Raw genomic sequence first — 14,064 nt, forward strand, 5'->3', positions numbered from 1 at the left:
CACTGTGTGTGTGCATGTGGTGTGTATGTGTGTGTGTGCACATGCAGATCTCAAGGCAGTACCTTCAGATGGGCGTTTGCCAGGCAAGCTCTGCAACTGGTATTTGTGTCTGGAGAGCCTGGCCTGCAGTGAGCACACTTCTACCACCTATCGACTCTCTACACCCAAAGGCGGACAGGTGGAATGTTCCTCACACCTTCCCAGTGAGGTGGGCATGACCACTCCCCCCCTTCCACCTCCAAGCAGCCTGCAGCTCAGAGGCTGAGCTGCTGCCCCAGGCCACACAGCTGGACAGCAGCTAGAACTGAACGCCCGCCCCTCCCCCACCCCACCCCAGGCCTGGGGGGAGCCGGGCAGGGTGGAGACTGGCCAGTGAAGAACTTCCTGAGGAGCAGATGAACGTGCACCCACTTGCCAAGCTGAGCGTGCTGAGGACGAACTGCGTGCCGTACAGAATGGTGAAGCAGCAATCCTCCTTGTGGCGCACAGCTTTCGCACGCTCAAAATCCTTGGAGTTCTTCCCCGGGCGGATCTCCTTTATCTCCATGATGTCCACTGCAAGAAACAAGCAGGAGAGGGCGGATCAGAAGGCAGCGGTGGCACCTGGGTGCACAGCCCCCCACAGCCCCGGAGGCAAACGGCGTGTCCCCAGAGCTGGTGTGGGGAAGGTCAATCCGGTGCTGGTCCCAGTGTCTACATGCTTTAGTGGTGACAGCATGCTGAAGGCCATGATCTCATCAATGGATTCCTCCAGGATGGCTTCATGACTGAATGGGGCCTCCAGGGGGCGGGGCCACTGGAGGAAGGAGGTGGCTGGGGGCGTGGCCTTACAGGGTGCATTTGACCCTGCCCCTTCCTCTCTCTGCTTCCTGGCCACCATGAGGTGAGCAACTCTGCTCCACCACCTCCCCTCCGCCATGGTGCTGTGGAGCCAGGTGATCAGGGACTGTTAAGCCAGAATCAATCTTTTCTTCCTTCAAGTTGATTCTTTCGGGTATTTTATCCCAGTAGTGCAAAGGTGGCTGATAAAAGGGCTTGGGATTTCCCAATTTCCTCTCCAGAGATGCAGACATTAAACAAGGACCGTACGCTTTGGTAATGGAACTTGGAGAAGATTCTACCAGACAACAGGTGAACCACAAGGCCCCCTGAGTGTCACGCGAGGTCCTCCTGACCTTGATGACCTTTTACCTTCACTCACAAAAGCTCTATCTCTGAGCTTTCTTCACTCAAGGATGGTGCTCCACCATTTGAGCCAGTTTTCCTTCTGGCTTTTTGGTGGTTCATTGGGGATAAGAGTCTCCTGGACTTTCCTAGCTGGCTTCAAATCCCCATCCTCAGATCTCAGCCTCCTGAGTAACTAAGGTTCACAGATGTGAGCAAAAGAGCCACTCACATCTATACTGAAATTTCCTAGCACACAACTCCTCACACCCTTGAGCATCCAACCAGAGATCTATAAGCCACATCAGCCTTCCCAGCCCTCTCCCTCCATGCAGGGAGGGGACAAAGGCAGAGGCTGAGTTGGCCTGTGCTTTCCTCAACCTACAAGGCAAACCCTTCATAGGAACCCAACACAGGGAGGTTTCTGGGGGACGGCGGGCATGCCGCTGGGCACAGAAGCCAGGTACCCTCCTCCACACCTGGCCCTGGGCCTCCCCCAAACCCACATTGTCTGTGCTGTTCTTGCCAATAAGCCAGTGTTCTCCAGGATTCTGGGAGTCTGTCTAGCAAATGTACACAACCCAAGGGAGGCAGTTCTGTGACACCCCCCCCCCAATTTGTAGCTGCTCAGTCAGGAGCCTGGGGCTGGTGAGATGTGGGTCATCATCTTACAGCCTGTGGAATGGAACGTGGTATCAGAGTTGAACTGAGTCAGCTGGCATCCACTGGGGTACTGTGTGCTGGGGGCCGGGGTGGGGGGGAACCTCCATGTTTGGTGTCAGAAGTCAGAATGATGAATGCAGAGCAGGGAATTTTGAGTTTTTCCTTTCTTAGAGATAAGGTGTTTGGGGATAGAGCTTTTTTTCTTTCCCCCACAAATCCTGGGGCTTGAACTCAGGGCCTGGGTGCTGTCTCTCAGCTCTTCAGCTCAAGGCTAGCACTCTACCATTTGAGCCATAGCACCACTTCCGGCTTTTTCTGCTTATGGGATGCCGAGGAATTGAACCCAGGGCCTCATGCATGCAAGGCAAGCGCTCTACCACTAAGCCACCTTCCCAGCCCCCCTGAGCTTCTTTCTGCTCAAAGCTAGTGCTCTACTACTTGAGCCACAGCACCACTTCCAGCTTTTCCTGAGTAGTTATTGGAGATATGAGTCTCATGGACTTTCCTGCTGTGCGATCTTCAGATCTCAGCCTCCTGAGTAGCTAAGATTGCAGGCGTGAGCCACCAGTGCCGGGCTGGAATTGAACTTTTTTTTTTTTTTTTTGGGTCCGGTCGTGGGGCCTGAACTCTGGGCCTGGGTGCTGTCCCTCAGCTCTTCAGCTCAAGGCTAGCACTCTACCACTTGAGCCACAGTGCCACTTCCGGCTTTTTTTCTTTTTTGCTTATGTGGTGCTGAGGAATCGAACCCAGGGCCTTATGCATGCAAGGCAAGCGCTTTACCACTGAGCCACCTTCCCAGCCCCTGGAATTGAACTTTTGAGGATAGATAAACGCACACCCTATCAGGTTTTGGCTGGGACTACACTGAATCTCTAGGTCAAGCCGGGAAGAACGGCTCTCTTCGCGTCCTCGGTGCTCTGTCCCTGAACATGGCCTATCTGCCTGCTGTCCCTTTAAGCTTTTGCTGCAAGCCAGACATCTGTTGCTTGTATTTGGCCCTTGAAGGTCTTACAGACATAATGGCCTCATCCTTAGTTCTGGTGCTCTTTGGGCTTTGGCCTGCTTGCAAGGTTAGGGGGTTATGAGGCCCCATTCTCAGGAGAGACGCGCCCTCCCAGACCCTTCTATGGCATTAGGCGGTGCTGAGGACTCCGGGCATTCAGATTCATGGACAACCCAGCATTTATATCCACGGAATATGCTGGAACATAGGCTCTCCCCCCCTCAAAAAAAATGTGTCTGTCCAATACATATTCAGGAACATATCAGTCCGGTATTTGTACATGCACACACATGTGTAAGCACATGAGAAAAAAGTCTTCAGAGATTCCCACCAATTCCATAATAGCAGCCATGGGGGGGGGGGGGGTCCGGGTTCTCTGCCAAGTGCGCACGTCACTATGATGACTTTGTTCTCACAGTAGCTGCTGCGCAGCAGCCTTAGAAGCTGGGTTTCCTGCCTGACGAAGCCAGATAACACAGCGACAGACACGGCCTTGCCTGGCCACAGCGCACCCCAGGCCCAGCACCACCGCACGCTTCCCCAGGCCCGGCCACCCACCCCCTCACTGCCCCTGGAGCTGCCCCCCTTCTTCCGGCCCTCCCCACACAGCTCCTCCCCACCCCCCTTCTCTCCTCATCAACCCCGCGGAGGTCCATGCCTGCAACCTCAACATCGGCCTCACACAACAGGAAACAACGCACGCTCAGAATTCTCACCCAGGCCCCCATCCTCCCGGCTGACTCAGTCCTCGCAGCACTGGCTGAGGCGGTGCCGGGTGCTGGGTGCCGGGTGCCCCCCTCCAGCCCAGGAAGGGGGGCAGGCTGTGCAAGCCGACACGTCTGCGCACAGGAGAATTACAGGACCCAGTGTGCACGCCTCAGCAGGGGCGCTGGGGCGAAGTCCTGGGGCTCAGCTGAGGAGGGAGGACAAAGCCCACAAAGAAATCCTGGAGTCCAGAGGCCGAGATGCAAACCAGAGGCTCTGTTCCCGCCGGCGTGGGGGAGTGGGGGCCGGGCAGGTCCCCTCCCGCCCTCCCTTTTCTCGTGGTCTGCTCAGGTGCGATCTCCTCCACTGGTGTGGCACCAGAGGAAGTCACAACGGGCCCCGCACCACGCCCGGCGCCGGGACCACTGGTCTCTGCTCCGCCTCTTGACCCGGGACCCTGCACTGCTCCAGGAGCCAAGGTTTTGGGGCTCTGTGCACTTAGCTAGCTGCACCTCCTCCAGCTGGATGACCAGCACTGGGGGTGATCAGAGGCTTTCTCAGCTTTGGAAGAATCTAGAAGACCTGGCCTTTAGCTTGGCGCTAGTGACTCACACTTGTCATCCTAGCAACTCAGGAGGCTGAGATCTGAGGATCACGGTTCAAAGTCAGAGCAGGAAAGTTCCATGAGACTCTCATCTCCAACTAATCACCAAAAAAGCCAGAAGTAGAGCTGTGGTTCAGGTGGTAGAGTGCTAGTCTTGGACAAAAAAGCTCAGGAACAGCACCCAGGCCCTGAGTTCAAGCCCCAGCACACACACACAAATACACATACACACACAAACCAACAAAAGAAAGGGAGAAAAGGAAGAAAGAAACCCAAAAAAGAAATACACACTATTGAGAAGGAAGAAAAGCCATTTTAATATCAAGCACACATTCCTGTTCCAATCAGAAAGACAGGAAGGCCGGGTGCTGGTAGCTCAGAACTGTCATCCTAGCTTCTCAGGGGGCTGAGATCTGAGGATCGTGGTTCGAAGCCAGCCCAGGAAAGAAAAATCCCCGTGAGACTCTTCTCTCTAATTAACCACTCAAAAACCGGAAGTGGAGCTGTGGCTCAAACTGGTCGAGCCCTAGCCTTGAGCAAAAGAGCTCAGGACAGTACCGAGGCCCTGAGTTCACGCCCCACCATGGACAAAAAAATGAAAGAAAGTAAGTCAGGAGGGAGCCACATTGGCAGCCCGGGCCGCACGCCGTCTGGAAGCCATGTTCACTCCCACAGCAGAACTACGGTGGTGAACCCCAGAAATCCCTCTTCACTTCCCCCACACACCCCGGCGGCTACGTCCCCACCCCTCGGCTGCCTCTGTCCTGGCAGCACCCCGCTATTTCTAGCCAGGCCAGAAATACATGGTCTTGAAGCCTCCTGATGAGCCCGGCATCAACCCAGAGGAAGCACCTGTGGAGGGCCGGGCTCACTGCGGCAGGCAGCGGGGACGCCAGCCGAACCCGGCCGCAGAAGCGCAAGGCGCACAAGGGCAGCCGGGCTCCTCACTAAGGACCATCCCCCATCACTGCCAGCTCGGCCGGCCAGCAGCCCTGTGCTTTGAGTACGTGTGTGTGCGCATGCGTACTCGCACACGCGTGCATGTACTTAACAGGCAAAGAAGGGTTCTGAGAATACTGACAACTATTTTTCAGTTTCAAGCACCTGGACTCCAGAACCTTCTAAAGGAACCCCTGGTCCGTCTTCCTTCCCAGAACCTCCATTCATGCGCCAACAGCACAGCGAGGGCTCTCAGACGCCCATGCCCGTCTGCAAGGCTGTTTATTATCTCTACACGCCGGGTTGGGGAAGACGAGGCAGGAAGTCACCAGCTCTGGCCTGGTGACAAGTCCCTCGGGGCACAAAAACTCTAGGCGACTCGGATGTGGGCTGAAGAAGGTTCTAGTCCTGCCCTTTCTGAGCCTGGAGATGAACGATGAAGGCTAGAGGGAGAGGGGTCCTGGGACCTGCGCAATGGGGGCTTTGGAGAGGGACAGTTAAGATGGCTGGAGTCCCGGCCAGAAGAGAGCCGTTAAGGCTGGGTGTGGGGACACTGCCACCGCCCAGCAACTGGGAGACAGAGGCAGCAAGATCCCAGCGGGAGACACGACCGGGGGAGGGGAGGACTACGAACAGGAGGGGAGGCTTAAGTGGCCAGAGAACTTGTCTAGCAAGCACAAGGCCACGTGTTCAAATCTGCAGACCCCCCACACACACACAAAGATGGGAATGTTTAAAAAAGGGGGGGAAGGGAGACACAGAACAGCCCCACAAAGATGGAGGAGGCCACGCGGTCACCCAGGTGAAGAGCAGCCACACACGCAGCTCCCAGCACAAGTGCGAAACTGGTGGGGGGTCACAGCCCTGCCAGCCCCTGCAGCGCAGACCCCCACCCCCGGCCAGCCCCTCCAGCGCAGACCCCCACCCCCGGCCAGCCCCTCCAGCGCAGACCCCCACCCCCGGCCAGCCCCTCCAGCGCAGACCCCCACCCCCGGCCAGCCCCTCCAGCGCAGACCCCCACCCCCGGCCAGCCCCTCCAGCGCAGACCCCCACCCCCGGCCAGCCCCTCCAGCGCAGACCCCCACCCCCGGCCAGCCCCTCCAGCGCAGACCCCCACCCCCGGCCAGCCCCTGCAGCGCAGACCCCCACCCCCGGCCAGCCCCTCCAGCGCAGACCCCCACCCCCGGCCAGCCCCTGCAGCGCAGACCCCCACCCCCGGCCAGCCCCTGCAGCGCAGACCCCCACCCCCGGCCAGCCCCTCCAGCGCAGACCCCCACACCCGGCCAGCCCCTGCAGCGCAGACCCCCACCCCCGGCCAGCCCCTGCAGCGCAGACCCCCATCCCCGGCCAGCCCCTCCAGCGCAGACCCCCACCCCCGGCCAGCCCCTCCAGCGCAGACCCCCACCCCCGGCCAGCCCCTGCAGCGCAGACCCCCACCCCCGGCCAGCCCCTGCAGCGCAGACCCCCACCCCCGGCCAGCCCCTCCAGCGCAGACCCCCACCCCCGGCCAGCCCCTCCAGCGCAGACCCCCATCCCCGGCGCGGGAGAAAGAGCTTCGGATGCAGGAAATCAGCTGGGAGTCCGGGATGCCGGCGACACAGCGGGGACACGCGTCTGCGTAAGTCTCCAAGCGAAGGGCTCGGAGCGCGGGCACGGGTGCCAGGGCACGGCCCTCACGGCTCTGCTCGATGATCCACGTGACGCTCTCGCTGCTCTGATGGAGGAGTTGCTACGCTCCTCAGAGCAAAGGAAGCGCTCTGCCCGCCGTCCTGCGGCCGAGGGCAGAGCGGGCACCCCAAGCGCGTGGTGCCAGGAAGATGGCTTCCCTTCTGCCTTTCCACGGAGCAGGATGGCACCCTCGGAAGCTAGTGCTCAAAGGCCCTCCGTCACCCTCCCCAGCGTCCAGCGCAGGCCCGAGGGCAGACGGCAGCAGCCTGGCCACCGGCTCCTCACCGTCTCTGCCGCAAACAAAGCTCATCTCTATCCACTCAGGACCCATCCACAACAGGGGGAGGGGGCTCAGAACCGAACCCACAATCCTGACGCTCTAACCAGCAGGCGCAGCCATGCAGAGAGGCCTCAGTACCCCCACCACAGGCCGAACACTTTCTGAAGCCCCAGGAAGTGGCCTCGGACTCCCTTTTATATAACCAGGCTGGGGGGGGGGGGGTTGGGAGCTAAGGGCTGGGGTCTGAGCCCCAAGGTCAGTGCCCTCCGGGGCCCTGCCAAGGTCAAGTTCAGGACGGAGACACCCGACGGGATGGCGAGCATCCCCAGCCACCTTGACAGGAGTGGGCTCAGGCAGGTGGAGACAGCCCAGGGCCATCTGGCTGGGTTCTGATGCCCGAGACAAAGGATGGGTCCAGTGGCTCCCATTTCCGGGGGCATGCCCACAGCGCACCCCCCCCCCAGGTCCAATGCCAGCTCAAAGTCTCCTTGAGACTTTATTTATTTACGCCAGTCCTGGGGCTTGAATTCAGAGCCTGGACACTGTCCCTGAGCTTCTTTTGCTCAAGGCTAGCGCCCTAGCACTTGAACCGCACCACCATTTGCAGCTTTTTCTGTGTATGTGGTACTGAGGATTCAAACCCAGGGCTTCATGCATGAGAGGCAAGCACTCTACCACTGAGCCACCCACGCAGCCCCTCTCCTGAAGACTTTAAAGCCAGGTTAAGGCTCTGTGCCACAGAGAGCTACCACAGTATTCATTCAGGGTTCCTACTGCCAAAGTCAATCATCAGATAAGATGGGGGGGTGCCCTCATATTTAGCGAGTGACCACAGAAGAGGCTGGGAGTTTCTAGGTGTCTCCGCTCAGCCCCAGGGCCAGGCCAGGCCGGACAATGTCAGCTCAAGACCCTCAGGCTGATGACAGAGCCAAGCCCTGGAGAGAGCCCAGACGGCATAGGCAGGGGTGGTTTGGACAGGCTGTGATCCTTCCACCTCGTGTGTGTGTGTGTGTGTGTGTGTGTGTGTGTGTGTGTGTGTGTGCACGCACACATGCATCAGTCCTAGGACTTGCCAAGAGCAGTGCTCTACCACCTGAGCCACTTTTAGCTTTGTGCTGCTTACTTGGAGATAAGTCTCTCAGATTTGTCCACCCAGGCCGGCTTCAAGCCACGATCCTCAGATCTCAGCCTCCTGAGTAGCCAGGATGACAGGCGTGAGCCACCGGCAGACGGCCAGCTCCAGCTCTTTAAAGGGACTTTTGCCACAGGTCCCTGAGCCCCCCTCGGACCCTGAACATGCCATGAGCATTTCCCCAAGGCCAGGGTCAGGAAGCAGCGGCTGTCCTCACGGAGAGCAGGGCCCCGTGTGCAGGCCCGGTCCTGACGCCGCTTGTGTGAGTCCCTTCCTCCCCAGGACTTCCCCTTTCTTGCTCGCCCGGCTGCCTGCCACTACTCTGGCCGCGTCCCCGCCCAGCCTCCGCCCGCGCTGCCCACAGGAAGGCCCGCGCTTCACCCGGCCTACTCCATAGTCACCTGGCTCTGAACAGCCAGCCATCACCCCACCCCACCCCACCCCACCCCACCCCGAGGCAGCGGGCCGGCCCTCGCGCGCGTCCACTGAGCACCTGACTTCTCCAGGAAGTTAGGCAGAGAAGCGCATGCGCCTGCAGGAGGGGGGAGGGAGTTGGGGGGGGGGGTCCCCTGGGACTGGACACAGTGACCTTTCCTAAAACATGGCTGCTGCCTGAGCAGAGGCCAGGAGAGATCTCCACTCCAACCTGTCCACGTCACCCGGGCGGTGAAGGCTTTGAGGGGGGCCGGGGGGGGGGGGGGGGCCAAGCCCCGCCCCCACCCTCGGGGGTGAAGCCAGAGGCTGGACCATGGCCGAGCCCCCCCCCCAAGGTGACCACCACCGGGCTCAGTGCTTCCTACAGCCGCCCGCAGGGCCGGGGCCGCTGCTGGGGCCTGGCCTGCGCACGCTGTGGTTAGCGCCCGCGTTTCCCCACTGGGCCGGGCATTTTGCAAACCCCAGGCCGGGCAGCGCGGCGGCCGTGCAGTTCCTGTTGTAGCGCGGCCAGGAGGTGAGACACTTCCTTCCCCTGCGCCGGGCGGGGGGGGGGGGGGCGGCCAGGGCCAGGGCCCAGCCTCTGGGGGTCCCCAGGCGGGGAACGCCTCCTTACACAAGGGTCTGCGGCCCGGGCCCAGGATCCCCGCCCCGGGTCTCGCCCTGGGCACTGCCCTGCACCCCTTCCTTCTCCCCACCCGGGGTGAGCAAGGGTGGGCCTCCACAGGAGGCCACAGCACCAGGGAGGCCCACCGTGCCGCCCACAGCGCGGACAATGTCCACGCACGGCCCACAGGCGCTAAAGCCCTGAGCCACCCGAGGCCCACGGGCCTGGCACCGTTCTTAGACAACCAAACAGACCCGCCGCAGGAACCCAGAGCAGAGAGTGCCACCACTTAAGCTTCTACACCCGGCACGGCGGCTCACGCCCGGAATCCCAGCTTCTCTGGAGGCAGAGATCAGAGGATCCCAATGCGAAGCCAGCCTGCGTGGGAAAGTCTGCTAGACTCTTATCTCCAGTTCACCAGTTAAAAAACAAAGCAAAAACACCAGAAATGGGGGTGATGCTCAAGTGGTAGAGCAGAAAAGCTAAAGGACAGCACCCAGGCCCTGAGTTCAAACCCCAGGACTGGCCTGCGTGCACATGTGTGTGCACATACACACACACACACATGCATGCGCGCACACACACACACGCACACACGGTGGTTCCAGTAAATGGGCATATCTGACCGTAGCAGCTGTATCAGCTGAGCTGGCAGAATGCCAGGCTATAGAGAGGCTAAGACAAAAGCCCTGCCTGTGAACGGTGACCTACCAAGGAAACCGAGGCGCGGGCTGGAGAGGGAGGCGGTGGGGATGGCGGTGGGGGAGGGGCAGCGGTGGCCCACGTCTGGATTTGGGTGACAGCTGTAAGTCACTCACGCTTATCTTACTGAGCATCTAATATATTACTTTTTTGTCAGTTGTGGGGCTTGAACTCTGGGCCTGGATGCTGTTTGTCCCTGAGCTCTTCAGCTCGCATGGCTCAGGTGGTAAAGATCTAGCTAATGAGCGAAAGCATCAGATGCCAAGTTTAAATCCTGGTCTCAGAAAAGGAAAAGAAAAAGAGTACAAGGGAAGATCAGTCAAGACAAGATCGCCACACGTGGAGTTCCCAAACTCACTTCCCGCCACTTTCGCAAAGCACAACACACGCTCCTCGACCACAGGGCCTTAGCACGTGCCAGGACTCACACCTATCCTCTCACAGTGCTCATTCTTCCCTCTGCACCTGCCTCAGTGCCCCTCCGGGTCCACACAAGCACAGCACAGACAAAAAGCCACGGCAGGGCGTGCGAGGGGAGAGGCTGGCGGCCAAGCTCACCTCAGGGAGCTCCAGGCCGAGCTTCAGAACGCCACCTGCTCTCTCGTCTTCATCTTGCCGGGGTTTTTGTTTGGGCGTACATGCGCCGTGCGCCGGGACTGGGGTCTGAACTCAGGGTCTCAAGCACGTGCATCATTTTGTTGCTGTTGCTCAACCTGCCTTTTTTTTTTTTTTCTAATTGGATAAGAGTCTCACAGGCTTTCCTGCCTGAACTGGCCTCACAACTCCATCCTCAGATCTCAGCCTCCCAAGTAAGTAGGATTACAGGTGTGAGCCACCAGTGCCTGTCTCCCCCCCCCCCCCCGCCTTTTTTTAATTTTTCTTAAGTTCCATAACTCAAAGAAAAGAAAGCCATGTCAAGGGGAAAGGAGTTCAAACGCACAGAGCGCCTTGGGCAGGCCTCACGCCACCCCACCGCCTTGTCTGACTCCAGCGGCCCAGGCCCTGGAGGACAGCGTCCGTGTGTCCTCCCAGGATGTGGCATCACGCCCCGGCCGTGCCAACCAACCCTACGGCCGGCCTACTCGGAGGAAGACACCGGCCACCACGGCAAGATGACAGAGCGACCGAGGCCGGCCGGAGCCCCAGGAGGCTGCAGCGGGGCTCGGAGAGGTCTGAGTGTCTGCTAAGTCAACGCTTGCAAAGGGAGGCTCTGCAGAAGCAGCCTGCAAACCCAGCCGGCCCACGCTGCCGACAGGCTGGGCCACGCGGTTCACGCACTGCACCTGTCCTGGTGTCCCCGGCCCCCTAGACCCAGCGCAGATCCCCTGCACCTGCCTGAGCCCTGCTCCCTGAGTTCAAGCCTTGCATCGCAAACACTAACAACAAAAGAGCCTTGGAATCATCTCCTCCAGGCCTGCCACACTGGCTGGAAGCAACGAGGACTAAGCACGAGTTCTAGGCCAGGCGGAGGAGGAAGGAGAGGAGATGGGGTTAATGGGCATCGGCACCGTCTCAAATGCACGTCAAAGGCTTGCTTGCTTTTCTTTGCACACAGGCTGGTGTGATCACACACAGAGGCACAGAGAAGTTAAGAAGCTTGTCTAAAACCACTCAGCCTGCAAGTGCTGAATCTGGGATTTGAACCTGTGCCTGTGTCTGGCTCTTGTTTGGTACTATTGAGACAGAAGGGGGGGGAGGAGTTTGGACCTTTGAGCGTGGTTTTGTCTTTTGTTTGCTTGTTTTAAGTTTGGTCCCCAAAAGTTGTTTGTAATGAAAACCTCTCGCTGTGGGAAGGAAATTATGCAAAGCCTGAGCACCATCCCTCGGGCGGGGACTCGCGGACAGCGTCTATTTTCAGCGCCTGCACTCCAGTGATCCGCTCAGGGGCCCGGCGCTCACCGCCGGCTGCACAGGCTTGTTTTCAACAGTGGCCACTTCCTGAGGCTCAACCCAGGCAGGTGCTGCTCCCGCCACACTCGGGGCCCAGCGCGGTCGCCGAGGCCAGGGGACAGACAACGGGCACCCAGGGTCCACCCGCCTCCAAAGGGGCAGCGGCACCGGATGGCCTACACCAGGACACACAGGCCTGCAGCCGCCAGCAAGGCCTGCGCCGCCGAGGCTGCTCCGATGTGCGTCGTGGTTCGCAGCCCCGCACCGCAGCCCACGCTAGACACGCCTCGCCCCTACCACCCAGAGCAGGTGCAATGGAGAAGCCTGGGTCACAATCCACACACACACACACACACACACACACACACACACACACACACGTGGACGCCTGCTGGGAGCACGCATGTAATCCCTACCAAATCCCACTCCACAGTAGTAACATTTTTCCCCCTCACTGCATAAAAGGGGAAACTGAGGCTGGGGCTCAAGGGTGTTTGCCTGGCATGAGTGAGGCCCTGGGTTCCAACACTGCAGAACACAAAATGGAAATGGAGGCGGGAATGTACTAGGGACGGTCCGTGCAGACCAGGGCACCGCTCATGATAGTCAGATGCAACCCCAAGAAAGCGCACCCTGCCGGGCGCCGGTGGCTCACGCCTGTCATCCGAGCTACTCAGGAGGCTGAGATCTGAGGATCGTGGTTCAAAGCCAGCCGGGTCAGGAAAGTCCATGAGACTCTTATCTCCAATGAACCACCACAAAACTGGAAGTGGCGCTGTGGCTCAAGTGGTAGAGAGCTCGCCTTGAGCTGAAGAGCTGAGGGACAGCGTCCAGGCCCAGAGTTCAAGCCCCACAACTGACTGAAAGAAAGAAGAAAGAAAGAAAGAAGAAAGAACAAACGAACACCCTAAATGCTCACTAAAAAGCTGACGCTTTTGTGATGGTAGGGACCCCCCGACTCCCTGAAATCCAAAGAGCTTCTACAGATTTACAAAGACAAAAATCATCTCTTTCTGATCAACTCCCACGCGGCCTGCCCTCCACGCAGGCTGCCCCCACGCGGCCTGCCCTCCCTGCGGCCTGCCCTCCACACTCCCGTCTCCTTCCAGGGTGAGGGTGACGTGCTCCTGGGTTTCCATGGAAACGGGACAGAGGGGATCCGGGCGAGCTGCTCCAACCACGCTGTCCACCCTCCATCCATCCGATGAAGGGTGTCCCCGGCAGCCCTGCCCGGCCCCTGACCAGGCCACAGAGGCCTCCAGAAGCACTGGCGCTGCTGGACAGATGACCCGAAAGCTCCGGATGCCCATCAGCTGTGCTGCAACCAAGGGGCAGCACTGAGGCCGGCAGGGAGGATGGCCTGCACCCACGCAGGCCTCTACAAACACGCAGCCTCCACCCACGCGGGCCTCCACCCATGCAGGCCCCCATCCACACAGGCCTCCACCCATGCAGGCCTCCACCCATGCAGGCCTCCATCCACGCAGGCCTCCACCCATGCAGGCCTCCATCCACACAGGCCTCCACTCATGCAGGCCTCCATCCATGCAGGCCTCCATCCACACAGGCCTCCACCCATGCAGGCCTCCATCCACACAGGCCTCCACCCATGCAGGCCTCCATCCACACAGGCCTCCACTCATGCAGGCCTCCATCCATGCAGGCCTCCATCTACACAGGCCTCCACCCATGCAGGCCTCCATCCACACAGGCCTCCACCCATGCAGGCCTCCATCCATGCAGGCCTCCATCCACACAGGCCTCCACCCATGCAGGCCTCCATCCACACAGGCCTCCACCCATGCAGGCCTCCATCCACACAGGCCTCTACACACACAGAGGCCTATACACATACACACACACACATACGCACACACAGGCCTCCACCCATGCAAGCCTCCACACACACAGGCCTCCACACACACAGGCCTCTACACACAGGCCTCCACCCACGCCGCGCCGCCATGCTCCTGGTGCATGCTGGTCATGACACAAGGGCAGAAGCGACGCATCAATGCCATGAGCACTCGCAGGAAGAGCCCCCAGAGCACAGGCACGGGTCTGGTGGAACATGAGGCTGAGCAGGTGGCAACAAGCACAGACGGAGCCCAGGCTCTCGGGGAGGAGGGCCGCGGGCAGCGACGGGCCTCACCGCGGAGGGCTGCGCACAGCAGCGCCCAAACCCTCGCGCAGCCCGCCACGCAGGCGGTACAACCTGGCCTCACAGGTCAGGGACCAGCCCTGTCACAGGGGAAGTGTCGAGCCGGCGCCAGAG

The 14,064-nt window shown here is 59.9% G+C and overlaps 1 protein-coding gene across 1 annotated transcript in view; it reads right to left on the reverse strand.

The window, feature by feature from the left end:
- LOC122126051 (1-phosphatidylinositol 4,5-bisphosphate phosphodiesterase gamma-2-like) overlaps positions 1–14,064 on the reverse strand; it is a gene marked incomplete at its 3' end in the record, with an annotated part of 53,012 nt that overhangs the window by 23,838 nt on the left and 15,110 nt on the right. The window contains exon 3 of the mRNA XM_042700598.1: positions 412–555. Within this exon, the coding sequence (XP_042556532.1) occupies positions 412–555 (144 nt within the window). The remainder of the gene's footprint in view (positions 1–411; positions 556–14,064) is intronic.

Source organism: Dipodomys spectabilis, unplaced genomic scaffold, assembly GCF_019054845.1.
Source record: "Dipodomys spectabilis isolate Male_0828 unplaced genomic scaffold, ASM1905484v1 ptg000273l, whole genome shotgun sequence".
In the NCBI taxonomy this organism is placed as follows: Eukaryota; Metazoa; Chordata; class Mammalia; order Rodentia; family Heteromyidae; genus Dipodomys; species Dipodomys spectabilis.